The 19627-nt window shown below is 40.3% G+C and overlaps 1 protein-coding gene across 5 annotated transcripts in view; it reads right to left on the reverse strand.

Annotated features, from left to right (window-relative positions):
- The window catches only part of APPL1 (adaptor protein, phosphotyrosine interacting with PH domain and leucine zipper 1), a 43011-nt gene extending 23796 nt beyond the window's left edge, over positions 1-19215 (reverse strand). For 2 of the 5 annotated variants that reach the window (XM_025211598.1, XM_025211601.1), the window contains exons 1-6: positions 13088-13181; positions 9956-10015; positions 8297-8381; positions 7869-7940; positions 5751-5838; positions 871-912 (exon numbers count right to left, since the gene is read on the reverse strand). In XM_025211598.1, coding sequence (XP_025067383.1) covers positions 871-912; positions 5751-5838; positions 7869-7940; positions 8297-8381; positions 9956-9966 — 298 coding nt within the window. In that variant the 5' untranslated portion in view covers positions 9967-10015; positions 13088-13181. Of the gene's footprint in view, positions 1-870; positions 913-5750; positions 5839-7868; positions 7941-8155; positions 8175-8296; positions 8382-9955; positions 10016-13087; positions 13187-17532; positions 17643-19170 lie in introns of those variants that run through there. The other 3 variants (XM_025211600.1, XM_025211599.1, XM_025211602.1) reach the window with 3 other exon arrangements.
- Positions 19216-19627: the final 412 nt, after the last annotated feature.

A 19627-nucleotide genomic window follows, 5' to 3' on the forward strand; every position in this document is an offset into this window, starting at 1 on the left:
GTCTGCAAAATTAAAACTCTAACAACTCTATGATTTAATGAAATTTCATGAACAATTTTTGGCCTCTTGACAATTATTCAATTACCATAGCTACTTCAGCTTGTATTCATGTAATTAGAAATTTCTTGAAATATAAAATTATCTGGCAAAGATGAAAAGCAATTTTTTCTATAAAGAGAAGCTATTTTATTAATAACAATATCACCAACACCTTCTAATCTAGAAATCATTTAGATTTAATATAGACTTTTCCCATTTATTAACCAACAGCGAAATAATTACCAGAATTAAAGAAACTCTCTGAATAGTGCAATCTTAACCACCCTCTATAACTGCATTTTAAAACTAAGCTTAAAATTTCTAATGCAAGAAAAAAAAGAAGTAGAATAACAATTGTAGGGAGCTAAACTTCCATTTTTTAAATAAAACCATTTTTATAAAGCATATATTTTTCATAGGCAACTGACCACTAATTACCATCACCTTTTTACCATTGTATTTTTTTTTTATCTCATTCCAGATTTTGTTCCCACACAGTTATCAGTAACTGCTTTAATGCTGAAGTATGTCATCACTAAGTTTTCTAAGTAAGATTTGTTTGTTTGCCTCAAATTTTTGAGGGTCAAGGCTGGAATTTTCAAAGAAGTCAGGAAAGGGGGGTGCCTGGGTCCCACTGAAAATGACTCTTTTTAAATGTATCTTCATAGATTTCATAGACATTCGGGCTGGAAGGGACCTCGGAAGATCATCGAGTCCAGCCCCCTGCCCAAGAGGCAGGAAGTCAGCTGGGGTCTTATAAGTTTAATTTTATATCCAGATATGAAAATGCTACATATTCACATCAAATTAAACATTTAAAAATACACTTACCATTGCTTGCAATTTGGAAAACTTCTTTTAAAGTCAGTATCTCTACAAAGAACATATTTATGTCAAAAGGTGAATATAAAACACTATAACAACATTATTACATATATCTACAACACTCTAGTTTTATCTTCTTTTAAAGAAGTTCTTCAATTTCTGCTGAAGAGGAAATACTCTCTGAAACAGCCCCTCCAGAAGAAACTACTGGTCCATAAAAGCTTTAAGCGTTTTCCCAGATACACAGCTTTTGAAGGCTGTGTCCTTTTCCTGTGTACAGCGGTAGCAGAGGTGTTTCTCGACCAACTGACACTGATTCTATTGAGGGACTGAGTCATAAAATACTGCCATCAGACACAAAGACACTTCTTAATATACTATGTCAAGGGAAAAAGGTTCTTCTCAAAGAATCTGAGAAGTCAGTAACCCAAAGACATCATCTAAAATCCTGTTCAGAGGTCAGCCAAGAAAAAGAAAAAGCTTCTGGGGCAAAGGTTACAACGAAGTAACGACTAGTGAGAAAAATTATAAAAAGAGAATGGCTTAGAAAAGGTTCTCTTTTTAAGACAGTAACTCATAAAACAAACATCTTTGATATCTGCTTATGTTTTTGACCTGTCTTGTCAATTTTAATTAAAAGATCTAAAAGGAAATGTGATCTCCTAGGTATACGTGCAGTGCTTAGCACAATGTGTCTCAATCTGGAGTGGGTTTTTTGTGTACTATGACAACATAAGTAAATAATATTCATGTTCACTTTTAAACATTATAAAGTAATTGTGAACCAGGAGTAGGAAAGCCTTACAGTAAATATTTTAAATTACAAAAAGATATTTAGTTATTTAGGCTTATCGTAGTCTGCAGAAAAGACAACTGAGGGGGGATTTGATAGCAGCCTTTAACTACCTGAAGGGTGGTTACAAAAAGGATGGGGCTAGACTGTTCTCAGTAGTGACAGAACCAGGAGCAATGATCTCAAATTGCAGCAAGGGAAGTTTAGGTTGGATATTAGGAAAAACTCTGTCACTAGGAGGATGGTGAAACACTGGAACAGGTTACCTAGAGAGGTGGTAGAATCTTCATTCATGGAGGTTTTTAAGGCCTGGCTTGACAAAGCCATGGCTGGAATGATCTACTTAGGGATGGTCCTGCTTTAAGCAGGGGGTTGGACTAGATGATGTCCTGAGGTCCCTTCCAACCTTAATTTTCTATGATTTGATGAAAAGAACATAATCTCATTAGTTACTGGGTACAGCATCAGCTAAAGATTATAACCTTTCCCGTGGGCAAGTTTTCATCTGTCAGTAAATCATCAAGAGCCATTTTCAAACACCCCTAAATATTCAAGTCTTTAAGAATTGAGACAGTGGCACAATTTTTAGATATGAGTAGAGGAATATGGTTGCTTCCCTGTTCCAAAAAATAACTTTGGCATATTTAGTCCCACAATCACTTCTGCCACTAACAACCTGCTTTCAGAAACAAGAACATCTTTTCAAATATCCATAGGAAATTTAGCATAGGATGGTTTAGTAACATTTTAATTACATATCAAAATATTTTTATTTACTCCATTTTGTCTTTAAGACAATTTTCAACAAAACACTATTACACTTAACAGCCCAAGCAAAATATTCCAAAATAAGCATCTCATACGACTGGAAGAGGGCTAATGTTGTACCCATCTTGAAGAAAGGAAAGAGGGACGACCCTGCCAACTATAGACTGGCCAGTCTGACTTTGGTTCTGGGAAAAATCTTGAAAAAAAATTGTCAAGGAGGCCATCAACCACAACCTTGTAACTGGCAGGTTATTAAGAAACAACCAGTATGGCTTTGTTAAGGGGAGGTCATGCCTAAGAAATCTGGTGTCCCTCTATGACCAGATAACTAACCAACTGGATATGGGACATGTGCTTGACATCATCTACCTAGACTTCAGCAAGGCCTTTGATACTGTCCCTCATGGGATTCTCCTCAATTAAGCTGGAGGGTACAGGACTAGACCAGTCTACAGTGAGGTGGGTTGGCAACCCTGCTCAAAGGTCGAACCCAACGAGTTCTAACTGATGGGATAGCCTCATCTTGGAGGGTCATCTCAAGTGGTGTCCCTCAAGGATCAGTGTTTGGGCCTATGCTCTTTAACATCTTTATCAATGACTTGGATGAGGTAGTGGAAAACACAATGATTAAATCTGAGGACAACACCAAGCTGTGGGGAAATGCAGACACATCTGAGGACAGGGTAAGGATCCAGAATGACCGTGACAGGCTGGTCCTATGGGCTGAATGCAATCAGATGAGGTTCAACAGGGGCAAGTGCCAGGTCCTTCATCTGAGTAGGAAGAACCCTCCTCATAACTATATGATGAGTGGTGATCCACTGGCTGACACTGCATCTGAAAGGGACCTGGGGGTGACAATTGACCAGAGGATGGATGTGAGCCATCTGTGCAATGAAGTTGCCAGCAGGGCAAACAGAACTCTGGCATGCATCAGCTGATGTGCTGCCAATAGATCCAGAGAAGTGCTCCTCCCCGCTCTATTGCCATTGCTGAGGCGACAGCTGGAGTACTGTGTCCAGTTCTGGGCACCACATTTCAAGTAGGATGTGGATAAGCTCAAAAGGGTACAGAGAAAGGCCACATGCATGACCAGGAGCTGGGGAATAGGTCTTATGATAAGAGACTCTGGAAATTGGGTTGGTTCAGTATGAGTAAGAGAAGACTGAGAGGTGACTTGATAGCTGCCTACAAGTATGTCAGGGGCAAACACCAAGATCTAGGGGAGCAACTCTTCAGAAAGGCACCTCTTGGGAGGATGAAGTCCAATGGGCATGTTGCAGAGCACTTAGGTGCCCTGCTTCTAAGAAGGGAGAAAACTGCTAGGGGAAGAGCCCTACAAGTGAGTAATGAGTCCAGCTGCTGGTTGCTGGGGCAACCAGAGGAGGTCAGCTGATCAGAAGGGGCAGGGCCTGGCTCCTATATAAAGCCCAGGGGCTGAGGCCAGAGAAAGTTCCCTGCCAGCAGTCAAGGAGGAAGGAGTTCTCTGTTAGGGAAGAGAGGAGAAGCCTGATGAAGGAGCAGCGTCTGACATGGCTGCGAGATGAAAAATCTCCGGGTAGGCTTGAATGTTGTTATGGCCAAGCGGCTTCCATTTAAGTTATAGCCAGAGGGCTTGTGTTTGTGTTGCTGTTTGTAACCGGTGGTTTGGGTGAGGTTATTAGGGGTTGGAGGAGGCCTCACCGGGGACTCGCAGCGGAGTGTGGGGACCCAGCGCCAGTGAGGGCGCAGCATTTGGGGAACACAGACCCCAGCCCCAGAGAGGGGCAGTTGAGAAGCCCCAGAGAGGGGGCATTGCTGAGGAGCCCCAGTGTGGGCATGGTGAGCCCCGGAGAGAGGGCGGCATTACTGAGGGCACAGAGAGGGAGAGAGAGACTGGGCTGCGGAGAGCCCGAGTGCCAGAGAGGGTGTGGAGAGAGAGACCGAACAACGTCAGGCACATCTGCGAGGCTTGGGGCGTGGCAAAGAGGTGGTTGGAGCCACGCATAGCCCATAAGGTGGGAGTATACAGAATACTCAATACCGGAGGAGACCTAGAGATAACAGGAGAACCGTGGGCAAGCAGACGAAGGGCAGCCTCCCTATAAAATATATAAGATCAAAGTCGTGGCGGGCGAGAATTGGAGGGTGGTAATAGGTAACTTGACACGGTAAAGGAGGCAGCAGGGGAGAGCACGGTGACCCAGGCCGCCCTCCTGTTACAGGGCACAAGCTAGTTTAGGGAAAATTTAGGCTGGACATAAGGAAAAACTTATTTTCTGCAAGGATATCTAGAATCTGGAACATATCCCAGCAGAGGTGGTGCAGTCAGCATCCCTAGAGGTGTTCAAGAGAAGGCTGGACAGGCAACTCATTAAACCCGTTTAGACCAACTACCTCTTGCCCGTGGCTTGATTATCTTACAGGTCCCTTCCGGTTCTACTTTTCTATGATTCTATGTTGTCTAGCCAAGGTATTAATACACTACTCATAAAAACCAGGAACTTTAGGCATTTGTAGGCTTGGCAGAATTCTATTTTTAGCTTTTAATAATTCTGACAGCTAATATAAACATTTCTTTTTAAGCATTCATTTTGATTTTTATCTATCACAATTTTCAGGATTGCACAAAGTTAGGGGTGTTTTTCAGTATTTATTAATTTAAATTTTCAGAACTGTGTGAAGTTAGGCCTGTGGGGGGCAGACAATTAATGGTTAATTAATAATAATAATTAATTGTTACTGATGAAAATATATTTTCATTGGTCTGTGAGTATGCGGTGAGATCACCATTTATTGATGTTTATTTATCAATAAAAATCAAATCCTGCCAAGCCTAGACATTTGCCTACGGCCCTTTACTTTACTGGTAGCATGAAACAAGCTGTCTTACTGATTATGACTTATTTTATCCTTGGGCTCCACGCGAAGAGAAACTGCCAGTAATTACAAATTATATAGTGGTTTTGCAATGTGGACAAACATCCAGGGGACAACAAATATCCTGCAAATGACCTGCTAATTATTTTGAAGCTTAGCTAGAAATCAAGATCTGTCTGTGTCACTTAAGATGAAAAGTGAGTGCAAAGCCTGTAACTTAAACAGGTCAATTTGTTTATAGAAAGGAATTTATGTTTTTGCTGAAATTACATTAGATTAATTTCTAAACCATGGAAAAAGCATTCTATAGTGATAAAATGTTAACTGTTTATAGTAGGAATATAGCTCTCTGGATCTCCCTAACTTGTCATATTTAAATAGCCTACTATTGCACTGCAAGAACACTGAGATGAACTACCGCATCTTTCTGAATAACAGCCGCTATTTGATTATTTGATTACCTTACCTTTTAGATCCCTTTCTTTAAACTGAGTAATGGGAAACATCATGGCATCAGCTAGTTGAGTTGAAAGTACTGCATGACAAGAGCTGAGCTGTTGGGGGAAAACCGAAAAACACAAGTATAATTAGTCATTGGAAATGTTAAATTTCAGTTCCTCCTCGCTTTAAAGTGTAACCTTCAAGAACAAAGTTATTTTGATATGAAAGAGAAGCAAGGTTTGTTTAGTAATATCTTTTAATGGACCAACTATCTAGTTGGGAGAGATGTCTGACAAGCTTTCAGTACAAAATCCCCTTCTTCACATCTGGAAAAAAGGAGCTAGCTAAAGCCAAACAACAGATAAAACAATTACTTTAGTTTAAACTCCATTATGTAAATAAAAATAAACAGGTTTGATAATATTTTTTTATTGGATCACTATATACAACTGTTGAGAGAAATAGTTAACTGTATTAGTCTGAAGTCATGCAGAAGGCAGGGCCAGGTGACATTTTAGAGACTAACTCATACACAGAAGCATGCATTTTTTTATGGTCAACAGCCTACTTCATCAGATGCCATCTGAAGACAATAGAAGAATTTGGCTTGTTCAGCCTATCAAAACAACGGCTGAGGGTATTTGATTTTTATCTATAAAACCAAAATGAGGTTAACACCAGAATGAAGCTACTAAGCTACACAACTTCATCAGCACAAGAATAAATGGGCAGAAACTGGCCATGAATAAATTAGGGCCAGAAGTTAGTAAATCTGTGAAACATAACAGCAAACATTTTCTGGAACAGCCTTCCATTTCAAGTGGAGGGGCAAAAAGCTTTAAGTGCTTTTAAGACTGAGTTCTGTAAACTATGATAGGGATTACAGGTGGTGGTTCATTCAATAGTAGGGAGGTAGACTTGATGATCTAGAAGGTGCTTTCCACAGTCCCACCTTCCTCATTTTCCTCACCTTTTCCTTTTTACTGTACTTTAATATTAGTTCATTTACTTGTTCATCTCCTCTTAGCTTAAATTACAAACTCTTCAGATATTTGAAGATGTTGTCTGGCATGATGCAGTCCCAATCTTGACTCTGTGTGTGTCTCAAATAGACTTCTATTAAGAAGTTTTTTTCCATCTTCATCTGAAAAGACTGGTGTCTTGGATAAATTTACCTGCATTTGGTGCTAATAAAATAAGTCTAGTAGCTCCTTGTTCTGTAGAATAAGTTTTGTAGCAGACAGCAACATGAAAGTACAGAATAAGAGAGAGACATTGTTTCTAAATTACATAAACTGTACTTTGTTATATTGCTTCTATAAGTTCCGGTCAAACAATTTTAATCTTTATATAAATGGCGTGTACTGTATTTTCTTGCATATAACCCACACCTTCTCCCCATAACCAGCTATGGAAAACTGGGGTATGCATTACAATCAAGGAAAAGGGCTCCCCCTGGATCTGGAAATTAGGCTGGGGGAAGGGGGACCAGAGAGATGTCAGCATTAATTGCCACAGCTCTGGGAACAACAGCATTCCATGCTGTCACTGATCCCTCCCTCCCCACTGCACTGGATTGGGCGTCATAGGGTTGGACCTGGCGTGTATCCTCAGTGCAGAGTGCCAGATTGAGCCCCTGTGCATGGCCCCCAGCCCCAGAGACTACTTACCCATATTCCAAGATAAGATTATTTTTCCTGCTAGGGGCCTTCCAAAAAAATGAGGTGTGTGTTATATTTGGGATATGTTATATGCAAGAATACATGGTAATTAAAGTAGTAACAGTAATAGAAGTAGCAGTAGCTGTACTATTACTGCTACTACTGTTGTTGTACTACTACTAGTATAGATGAATGAAAGAGATTTCTGAATGCTTAAGCTAAAGGAAGCAAATGATAGTTAATTTAGGAATCTGTAGATCAGGGCAAAATGTGGCCCGTGGGCCAGATGTGACCTGCCAGGCCATTCTATCCGGCCCGCAGGGCCCCTCAAAAATTTAGAAAATTAATATTCATCTGCCCCTGGCTGCCCAGCATGTGGCCCTCGATAGCTTGCCAAAACGCAGTAAGCAGCCCTCCGCCCAAAATAACTTCCCACCCCTGCTGTAGATGGAAAAAAATAAGCTAAATGCAAAAACACTTGCCTCATCTATCACTTTTGCAAACTGTTGTAGGGTAGAGCTCATAACTTCATCATCACCCCCTAATGGAAAACGCTATAAAAATAAAAAAGAAAATCTGTTGGTTATAGCTTTCTTCTGTCATACATACAGCAGTGTTAACAACAGAATACATGTATGCTATGTATGAAAACTAAAACATTGGGAACTTAAGATACCAGTGCAGATTTAGTACCACTACATGTGTCATTTTACTAACATATTTCTTTTATATGAACATGAATATTTATGAAAACTACAGAAAAGTTTACCTTGTTTTTTAAACATTAAATCCTATCTTTCAAATCTGTTCTAGGGTTCAGAAAAGTGCAGGTTGGACCTGAGAAAATGAAGATTTTATTCTTTTTCTGCCAAGTCTCAATTTTATCACAAGCCTCACATTAGATATTAACCTTTAAAGCTGTCGATCTTATCAGGCAATTATATAAGAGTCTTCTATGAAAGTAAATTTCTAGTCTTGTCTTTTTGGAGTAAAGGCTGAAAAGAACAACCAAAATGTTTACAAAAACTGGAAACATTTAACAAGTCTTAAATGCATTTTTTTTTTTTTAAACTGATAATTTTAAATACCATCTCATGATATGGGGCTCTAATAAAATTATGCCATAATAAAAACTGCTCAGGTAGGTATCTGCTTCTTATTTATGAAAGAACAAAAGTAACTGATCCTTATAAGTTGAACCCATCTCTAAGCCCATTTTTATTTTTTTCAGACAAAATTATTTTAAATATAATGAAGTAAGAATATGTAAAGCTCTCTAAATTTCTGTTTTCACTGTTTCCTGTAATATGGACTTTGCTTTTAATACTAGTATTTTCCAAAAAGACATAAATTACACCCATTTCAATATGCACAGTTATTGACTTTAATGCTGAATTTAAACTTCAACTCTTTTTATAAAAAAAAATCAAGCTAATTTAAATTAACCCTGTGCACACAAATACATTCTTACATATACATATATTTCCTGTTGTAAACTAATCACAGCTTTGTTACAATAATCCATACCAGGGCTGTCCAACTCAAAGGCTGCAGGCTCCTGCCTGAGTGCCACTCCCTCCATGCACTGACTCTCTCGGTTCCCCTTTCTCCTCTGGCTTCTGTTTCCTGTCCCCACCCTAGACACAGGGAGCCCATGGCTTTGCAGGGCCTGGGATCCCTGCTATGTGGCTCAACAGGGGATCTCTGTGGTAAGTGGCCCTCATCTGCTCCAAAGTTGGTACAGCCTTGATCCATACTATGCAAGAAAAAGAACTGGAACAACAGCCAGGGATTTGGGGGGCCGGGCAGACCCAACACAGGGCCAGGAGTTTCGCTGCTGCAGAGGGAAGGCCTGCCTCACCCCTGTTGCAGGGCCTGGCATCTTCCTCCCTCTCTCCCCATGGCAGCAGGATCCAAGTACAGGAGAGGTCTGCAGCCCCAGTCCCTGAGGGCAAGGGGAAGCTGTGACTTTGCAGTTGGCAGCGCCCCTTAGTGGCTCAGCCAAGCCTGCTGTGCTCCTCCAGAGGCTCCCTGCCAGCAGCCTGGGGCCCATGCAGCACTGGGTGCATGGTGAAGACATAAGGGGTTGGCTCCGTTCCTGCCAAAGGTCACTAACTGGTAAACAGTATAAATATAATTGTCGCTTAACTGTTTAATCCTTTTTCATCCCTACTTCAGACCACACCATCTCTTCTCTTACCTGGCAACTAAAATTAAAGCTGCCACCTTGCAACAGATCATTAGTTTAGGCTGCCGTCCCTTTAAAATTCTCCAGAGGACAAGCATTCACTTAGCCAAAGAACTTTCTAATACTACTGAGGGTGATGGAGCTGAATAGTCTAAAGACTGCTCTGGGAAGCAGAATCACAGCAAGACTAATTTACATCCCCCAAAAATGGGGGTACCTTCTACATGGAATAAAATTAAACAGCAGTCAGCTGCTACCAATACACATTTTATCTTGATAAGATTTTACCCAGATCAATTTTGCACTGTGCTCTGGGAGAAGAAAAACTTACAAAAGTCCATTCTCTAAACTACTGGAAATGGACACTAATTTATACTATACCTGCTTCTCATATTCCTTCAGAAGTTTTGAAGTCAGATGAGTTGCTGCGCTTAATTCATTCTGGTTAAAAAGAAGGAAAATTGATTACTTCCTAATTTAGCTTTCAATCAATGTGCAGAAATTGTAGACGACGAGGGACGGAATTTGAATATGGTTAAATGAGCACTCTCAAAATACACCCGGCCAGATTTTAAAAGGATGTGAGCATCCACAATTTGTATTGACATTTACATGAGTTGTGGAAGGCCTGTATTTCTGGATATCACACCAACAGCACCTACAATGTACTATGTGGAGTTACTAGACCCTCAGTAATGGGTTTAAAGTCTCCATGCAGAAAACAGTATTCTATACAGTTATGATGATGCAGCTGTTTTAGTTCAAACTAGCAATCATGGTTCCTAAGTATCAACGGTATCACATATGAAGGGTAAATTTAGAACAAGCTGTGCCACTAAAGCTATATCTACATAGATAGTTAGGGCCAACCTTAAGATTGGCTTAAAGCCCAAACCACCAAGCATCTTCCCTATAAACCCCTCCACAGAACAGTCTAGTCTGGCCCTGGAAGCTTTTCTGCACTTCTAGATATGAGATCAACCCCATGCCTTCTTGCCTTGTAGCCCTCTCCCCTCCCACAGTATTTGGAGCCTGCCTAGGGGGTCAATTAGCATGGTAAACTTAACCTGTCTGCTTACACATTTTATCAGAAGTTATACAGATGGGATCTAAGCAATGATCTACGCAAGCATTTTCATAATAGGAAATACCTGCATCCTTTATAATATACTTGAGCATCAAGGGTGCAGAAATAAAAAGCAAAACAAGGAAGGCAATAAAATGAAGTAGCATAAGAACATGCAGATGGTATATAGGTTGGTCACAAGAAGAAATACTTATCTACCACACCACAGTCAAAATGGAAACAAAAGGAAGCAAATGCAAAACACAGGAAATAATGATAGCAAGAGACAGTAAATACAACAACAGTGAAGGGCATTTATAACTTTACATTACAGCTACAATCTCAATTGGTCATTAAAAAAAATCACTAGCTGCTACTTCCAACATCGAAGTCCAATCATCTGAACACAAAGTGCTTGATCTAGTAACCCATTTTTTTATAGTATATCCCAATCAACTCTTTTTATACAATTAGATCACTGCAGCAAATGATCTAGACAAGTAAAAGCATGATAACATGTGTTACCTGGCAGCTCTGTGTTCTTGGGGAACCCTGGCACAGTACACAGCCTGTCTGACTTGCAAAGAACTCAGCCCTCCCAATAAGAACTGATTAGAGGAAAGACTTACAAAAGACAATGAAGATGCAATGGGAGACGCACCTAAATCCCTCCAGACAAGGGTGACAGGAGTGAAGCAACTCCCTTGGTCTCATGTACATTGGAGATGGAACTGGATGACAACTCATTTTCATGGGAGATGGGACAGGAAAGCATCTTCATTAGCATCCAGAATGTAGAACAGAGATTCCAAGATAAGGACCGCACTGAATTCTGGGACCAGAGAAGCAGGGGAGCACTGCATGATGGGGTATCTCTGCTCCAAATGCTAATCAACCCGCGTCTGCACACACCCAGCTCAGTATTTATCAGATCAACTCTAGTAATGACTCCTTGACTGGTACCCAAAACACTGAATCTGCCTGTCTGCATTATGAGTATAATCAGAGTAATGCCACCCATAGCCAAGAGCGATCAGTTCCTATTACCGAGGATATGAGCCATTGTTTACCCATAAACAAACCTGGTGTTCTCCTTTGAGCCATTGTTAGTTCTCTACAAAAACCCCAACCCAAGCTCAAGTTTCTCTCCTGGTGCTTGGATCCAAAAGCTGCACCAGTTCCACTCCTTTTCTACCTGGAGTCCCTCCATTGATTGTGCTCAGTACTTCTGCCTGTCTGTAAGCTCCAACAAACACCTGGGAACCTCGACTGGTTCAAGCTTCACTGAGTGGTGAGACCCCCCAACTCTCTCTCTGACTCTAGGAACCTGACTTTTATTCTCTTACTCCAGGTAAGAGAGAATTCTCTTACTACAGCTTTCTAAACCTGACTTCTGTTTCTCTTACTCCAGGCACAGCTTTCTAAGCCCGATTTTTGCTGATCAAACTTGAGCTAGACTTCCCCAAATACCTAACTGAAACCATGTAATATTGTACCTGTTTTATTTGTCTCTTTTGTATGGCTATTACTACTGCTATCATCATAAGTTCATATACCTGGAAATAAATAACTTTTATGGTCAAGCTGGTTGCCATACTCTCTCTGAACCTCATTTACTCTTTCTTCCCCTTGACCTCCCCATTTGCTCTGCAGCAATGCTTCCTTTACCCAAGCCAAAGATCCCCGTAATTCCCAAAACTACAGTGAGGTCCGCCCATCAAGGGAGTTAGACTACTAAAACCATTGTGACAAGAGATTGGGATGTGCTGAGTTTTGAGGTGCATGAGAGTTATCAGCTGAAAATGCTCAGATGTCCACTGTTAGCGTGTGTGTGTCTAACTGCATTTATTATTGTCCCGCTGAAATAAGGGATGAACTGAGTACAAGGCACATGAGGGTGTCAGCCTGTCAATGCTGAATAATCTGGCCTGACTCAGGCATGCCCTGTTAATCTGTGTGCGTATATGTGTTTGACTGATTCGGTTGATTGGAGGAACCCAGCTCCACTGAACCCGAGTCCTGCAAGATAGCTCCATTGTGGGTAAGGACTTGCAGAAGGGAGAGATACAGCTCCACATAGAAACATAAGTAACACAAGCAGCACACTGATACAATTACAGAGACCCCAGAAATGTACCCCTAATAAATGAGCACACCCCAAAGTGATAGGCAAATCTGGTAACAAATGTTTTAACAAGCAAACAGCCCATTTAATTGGTATGAAAAATTCTAGTAAGAAACAGTATGCTGTAGCACATACAGAATGTCACTCTGCATCTCTATTTAACATAGAGGAAAAGAGTAATTTTCTTCCTTAATCCATTTCACTGAAATTTAAAATTTTAAAGTTTAAAAATATAATTTCCTGTATTTAACCAAGTGGTTAAACAATATAAAATCTATTTTATAAGCTTTCTAAATATATTCAAGAACACATGCAACTTTACCTGTGCATCATAAATTCGGTGCATGGCTCGATATAACTGGTTGATGTAACTTGAAATTGCTGCAGCATCTTCTTCAAATACACCAAGCAAGGAACGTGTCTGTAAAAACAGAAAGGATGGCATGTTCATTTGTGGGTTTGTTTTTAAAACCAGATTCAGAAGGGAATGAATGTCCTTGTATTTAAAGGTGAACAGGATGTGTTTCGTGAATTGTATAGTAAAACCAAATAAGACAATGTTCATTTGTAAGGAGAGACAGGAAAAGCTTCAATTAAAAAAAAAAAAAAAAAAAAAAAAAGGTCTTTTTCAACTGAGTACATTTCCAACCGAAAGTTTAGAGTTTCATCTAACCTTACTAAAATTTTGGTATGATTTAAAAATATATCTGCAAGTTTCTTACTTGATATGTGTATCAAAGAGTGAGGTATGCTGAGCCTCACCTGTGTCTGGCTACCCTGCCTCCCAGGTGATAGGACTAAGTCCAGAGATCAGGTGAGAGCCATGTGACTTGTAGGGTCCCAAATATAAGGACAGGCTTGAGCTCAGGCTCTCTAGGAGCCATAGCTAAAAGAGCTGTAGACTCAGGATGAGAGAGAGGGTTTTAAAAAGCCAAAACCCCATGTCTCTACAGAAGACAAATAGTCCATGATGCAGGTTGGAAAAAAAAAAAACCTACAACAAAAGTGAAATTTTAGGTAGAAAGTGGTCTGGAGAGACAGATCACAAACTCTTGCTCAATAAAGAACAACAAACTGCTGCTAAGTAAAGAATCTGCAGACCAAAACCTAGAAAATCAAAAGATTTAGTTTTCCTTATATCACACTCTTTGGAGACAGTAGTGCTAAATCCTACTAAACTTGAATAATACTACTTTGAAATGGGAACAGGCTTCCAACTCTTGCTAGATAGTGAAGGACTTCAACGCCAGATATTCTGATGAGAAGCAATGAAGAACTATGAACTCAGATTCTGTATGCTGAAAGTGAAACTACAAAGCTTAACTGGAGGACTATATCCCAAGAGCCACCCAATGACTGGATCACCAGAAAGAAACCTGAGGTAAAAACTGTATCTGGAAGGTACAGCACTCTAAAATTCCATATGGCTATATCCATACTTTAACTGAATATCTATCAAGCACTGCTACAATTTTAAAAACCAGTTCAAAATAACTTTATAGCAAAATCTTAACATATTCTAAGTAAATTGCTTAAATAATGCAATAATGGCCTGGCTGCTTTGCAAATATTCAGAAAAACAAAGTGTCAGTCAGCTAAGTGTCCCCAAAAAATATACTATTAAAAGTTAACCAGTAGATTTTTAGGCTATTTGACCCTTCTTTGCACATACATATAGATGTTAGGGGGAGACTGGTTCTGGGCATCTGTTTCTCAATCTGGGTTCTACTTCTCTTCAGTAAAGGACTTGACTCTACCCTCTTCATTCCTGTTGTAGCATTTGCACTATCAAATCTCAAATTTGCAATAGTTATTTTATCTTGCATTAGTTGATGCTATAATACATAAAAGCCCAAAAATCCAACAGTCACATCATTCTGAAATGTTAAATGTAAAAAGCAAGCCTAACTTTACAAATACAGCATGCAAAACTGCAGATAAAACATGCTGTGTGTACTTAGATCAGATTTGGTCATGAAATTTACTACAACTATGTGAAAGTTGTGAGCTATTACAAGGATATCTATTTTGCAAACCTGACAAAAATCAGAGACCATGATTTGCTGGTGATCAACACTGAAAATTACCTGGTATAAATATTGAGTATTTATCTAACTTCCACTGAAAACAAAGCTTTAGAGAAAAAAGACAAGTGAGATGATTGACACTTGTTTTTAGCCAAATAAAGCTGGATTAATGGCTTCATAATCCCACTTAATAGTGGAATGAGCCTTATTACCTTAACAGTAAGGTGTCTGATTATACCAACACAACTTGAACATGGAAGCTTATGCCTTATTAACATATTAATGTTTCCTGCCATTACAGAATGAATACTAACAATCTTCATTCTAACAGGGAGTCATATCAGCATCCTAATGACTTAATAGCAAACACTATCAGTCATTTATCTACCTCAAGTTACTGCATGTTTGGATTTCAGGGTTAACCCTTTATCTGCAGCTCGAAAGCATAAGTTTAAAATGCACTGAACAGAGACTTCAAAAACAGTTACTAAAATAACTGCCCTTTAAATCTATTTCACTTATTTATCAAACAGAATGCATGAGCATTTTGGGGTAGCATCCTAAAAACAAGCTCTCTTAAAATAGGTCAAATGGACCAGTGTTGAAAAACATCCTCCGTTTTAACTAATACAAGCATCATCAAACACTGCTTATGCACCTACAGAATCGAGGTGAATGTTTTGTTCCCCTCCAGTCTTTTTCTACATATCAAATACCTTTGTTTTCCTATCTGCCAAACACATTTATTGCACAAGATTAAATGGCTTTCCTACAGCAAGCAGGTTCAAATACAACATGAAATCTGACCCTGCCTTGTTACGATCATGCGCTCAAAACAGGTATTTTTTCAGGATTTCTTCCCAAAAACCATTCTAGAAAAAAATCTATATTTTAATAAGGGGGTGGGGCATGGGTGTAAAGGAAGGAAAACAAGAACACTGTTGCAAATGTACCCATCTACCCTTACCCTCACTCTAAACTTCTAATCTTCGAACTTTTTTTTATTTAAAGATAAGGGGAGTTGCTCTCATTTGTACTACCCTATCTTTCTAGTTGTTTTTCTCTCTATCATTTGTAAAGGAAAATAATTTTACAGCATACTAGCTCAAAAACGAAGTAGTTTTGTCAGTGCACTGCTAACTTAAATGTGCCTTATGCATTTAGGTACATGACATTTGTGGCATGACTCATGTGTTAATCATCCATCACTATAGCATGTCATAAGTTCAGCTAATTTAGATGATAAAATGGCAAACCAGCCACAAAGATATTCTACTTGCAACATTAAAAGTTGCCTTGTATGAATATTGAATATTTATCTAAATAGCTTTCACTTAAAATTCAGCTGTAGAGGGAGAATAGAGAGATGATTTGACACTTTTTCTTTTTTTAAGTGCTACACCTTTTGTGGATGGTTTGTATCCTACTTTAAATTGAATGTGAGCCACATGTCTGACTTGGAGCTTCCATTTGCCTGATCCTCACTCCCAGCTGAGTGTCAGGATCATGCCAGGCAACCCAGGTCCCCTGCCTGATCCCCAGGATCAAACTAGGGGCGGCCCCAGGTCTCCAGCTGGGACCAGGGGCTGCCTATGTCAAGGTCTACACGGGTCTAAAAACTGTGTATGCAACTGGGCTGTAAGTGATGTTTAAAGACTTGAAGTCCAGAGACCCAGCACACTGACTTTTAACCAACTGGGCTCCACACATGCCTTTTTGGGCACAGAGCAGCCCCTGCTCTATCTCAATGCTCAGCTGAGCATCTGAATTGGACACATGCAACCCTGGGGTCCAGGACAAAACCACCCCCTACCTGAACCCTGGGAATGGGCAAGGGATGGTCTCAGCCCCAGGCCCAGGCAGTCACATGACTGGGGTCTGAGGAATTTTATGTCCTGTCCTAAACATTATGTATCCTGCCAGGCACATGTGGGATAGCAAATAAGATTCCTCAGATATCAAAGGCACCATTATTTTAACATCTGCCAGGACCTTACTTGAAGTCCTGAATTACAGATTTAGCAGATACTCATTGACAAATGCCTGTGCTTTCAGAATTCCTACTATGTTGTTCTCCTCTTCAGGTGTAAAGGAACTGTGTATGCATGTTTCATGCTAATACCCAATACACAACCTTTAACAAGACAGCATACTCAAATGTGAGCAAGTAATAAGGAAAAAGCTATTGTAGCACTCATGTACAGCTTGAAAAATGAATCTGGTTGTAAGATGTTTCAGTCTATAAATAACAGCTAGAATTTATAATTATAAGGCTGAAGAGAAAATATTACGACTTGATTGCACTTTGCTCATTATGAGACTGTTATTATGAAAGCAAAGGAGGTAAAAACTTAAATGTATTGAGAGTCTGATTTCCTTTCCAATCACAGACAAAACAAAATGAGATTATAAAGAAATAATAACTACTAAATAAAACTGTGTTCAAATTGCAGTACTAATGTTTGTAATGTTTTAGTTTTAAAATGTAAGAGACTACTGCATCTGGCTTTGGGTGGAGGTGGGGAATTACTCCTTTTTTTCCTCTTAAACATGAAAAATGTTACTAGATTAAGGTATCTGACTGAACAGGGCCTTTATTCCCAATTCCCTATAGAATTTTGGTTATTCTATAGTCCAACAGTTTTCAAAGGCAGACCATAAGTTTGTGGAGAGCATCAAATAAAGAGCTAATGTTACATGTCTAAACAATCATAACACACAGCATACAGTTTTACTCAACTGAGTAACAATCTCATGGTGGTTTTGATATTCTCCATAATACCAATGAGTGGATGGATATAATCCCATCTTGAACGGAAGTTAATGGGTTTTTTCTGTCATGATGAGAGATGACTAATTCTGCAACTGAATAAAAGGAAAGACTGAAATTTAGAACATCAAATATCACCCTTCAGGTTGCGATCTGATGTCCTAAATCAGGAAGGAATTCCCCCCACCTCAGTTTAAGAGAACAAAATGTTTTCCGTCATTTAAAATGAGAGCAGTAACAGACTATGGATTTTCCATCAGAAAGTTATGTACATTAGTATGTGTATGTTAGGCTGTAAATCATCAGAGATTGCCCACTGCTGAATGAAGAATGCCATTCTTGACATAACAACCGAATAGTAATAGTAGTCATCAAAGTAGTAGTAGTAGTAATAATAATAATAATAGTGGGAGGAAATAAAAACCTAAATTCTGCTTCACGATATTGTGTGTTTAATGTTGAAATAATAGAATCAAAATGATAACAGGTTTTTAGAGGTGGGCAGCATCAGAACAGAGCATCAGAGAATGCATGGAATAAACTTACTAGGAAGATGGCATTTTCTACCCTATCCATACACACAAGTTAGAGTGATGCTAGTATGAAGTCAAGCAGAAGGCAGTCTCTAAGATGCCACTTTGCCTTGCCTTCTGCATATGGGTACAGTTTGGGACTGTCTATGTGTATTAAAACGGTTTGGCAAGCAACAGGTCACCAAGACTTTTGGCACATGCCCAAATAGGAGTCTAGAAGTGGAGACTGCCCAGACCTTCCGTCTCCCCTTCAGGCCACAATCCAAAGGCTGGACATATGGTGCCTCCATGGCTGTAGGTGTATAAGTACCCAGGAATTGAACCTGGGTCTCCTGCATATCAAGCAAGGACTGTACCACCGAGGACTCCACATTAAAATGAAGCCATAGCTTTCATTCCCTGTATGGAGAACAGTCGTAGGACATTTGTTCAACAATACTTTGGGAAATATTCTGCTGTTGAGTAGAATAAGAATATACACGATACATAATAAGAAAGCATAAAAGCAGCAAAGAGAAGAAGAGATCAATGCTAGTCATCTTGGGCTGCAGAGTATTTACAGATCTGTATTTCAAACGTGACTTGGGTCTAATCTTAAGCAGTGCACATTAAAACGAAACGTTCTCAGCACGGTGGTGGTCAGCACTCCTCAGTCTTCATTTCTCCTTCTAGCTCCCCCATGAGCAACAGTGTACTGAAGTGCTGTTTAAGTGAAGCTCTAGCGATGGTAGTTCCTTTGAAAACTTCTGCTCCGTAGCCCACACTTCTCTCTGCTTTTGTTCCCAAATAACATAGGGACTCTGTCAGCCTATGTTATTGCTGCACTATGCTATGTTATCAGCACAGCATAGTGATGTGCTGATGTCAGTAGTTTACAGATAGGAAAGGAAAAACCCTAAAGAAATTACTTTAAAAAAAGTCTTGTTTGCCAGCTTTTTAGGTAAGAATTTTAATAGTGGCAGGATCTGGATGGCAACATCCGAGTTCCCTAAGCAATGAGAACCTCCACGTCCTCCTACAAGGGCCACAACAGAGACCCCCCACCCCCAAACTAACACCTGCACGCCTGGGCTACCAAGAGTTTGGGACATTTGCTGTATGACACGAAGGTCGGAATAAAATCAGTGGCCGGAGACTGGCAGCTAAAAAAAAAGGGACAAGGTTGGACTTGTCCAAAAGGCAAGTGGCAAGTGGACATGGGCTGCAGGGGGGAGGCAGGCCCGGGCCAACTCCCATGACAAAGGGCAGTGCTAATGGCAAACACGGCCACCCACCCAAAAAAAGTGAAGCAATGGGTGTGCCCGGGCGCCGCCCTCAGCGCTGGGCCGGCCAGTCGGGTCGCTGCCCTGACACGTGCTTGGCAAGCACGAAATCCGCCCTCCCCCCAGGTCAATCGCGGGGAGGGGGCCGACGCCAGGCGAGGAGCCCCCCGGCCCCGCCCGGAGAGCGGCGGCGGCAACGCGCGGCCTCGCTGCAGGTGGCGCCGGGCACCCCCCGCTTCCCTTCCCCTCAGCAGCGGGGCCTGCGCGGCC

Source organism: Alligator sinensis, unplaced genomic scaffold, assembly GCF_000455745.1.
Source record: "Alligator sinensis unplaced genomic scaffold, ASM45574v1 scaffold1308_1, whole genome shotgun sequence".
Classification (NCBI taxonomy): domain Eukaryota; kingdom Metazoa; phylum Chordata; order Crocodylia; family Alligatoridae; genus Alligator; species Alligator sinensis.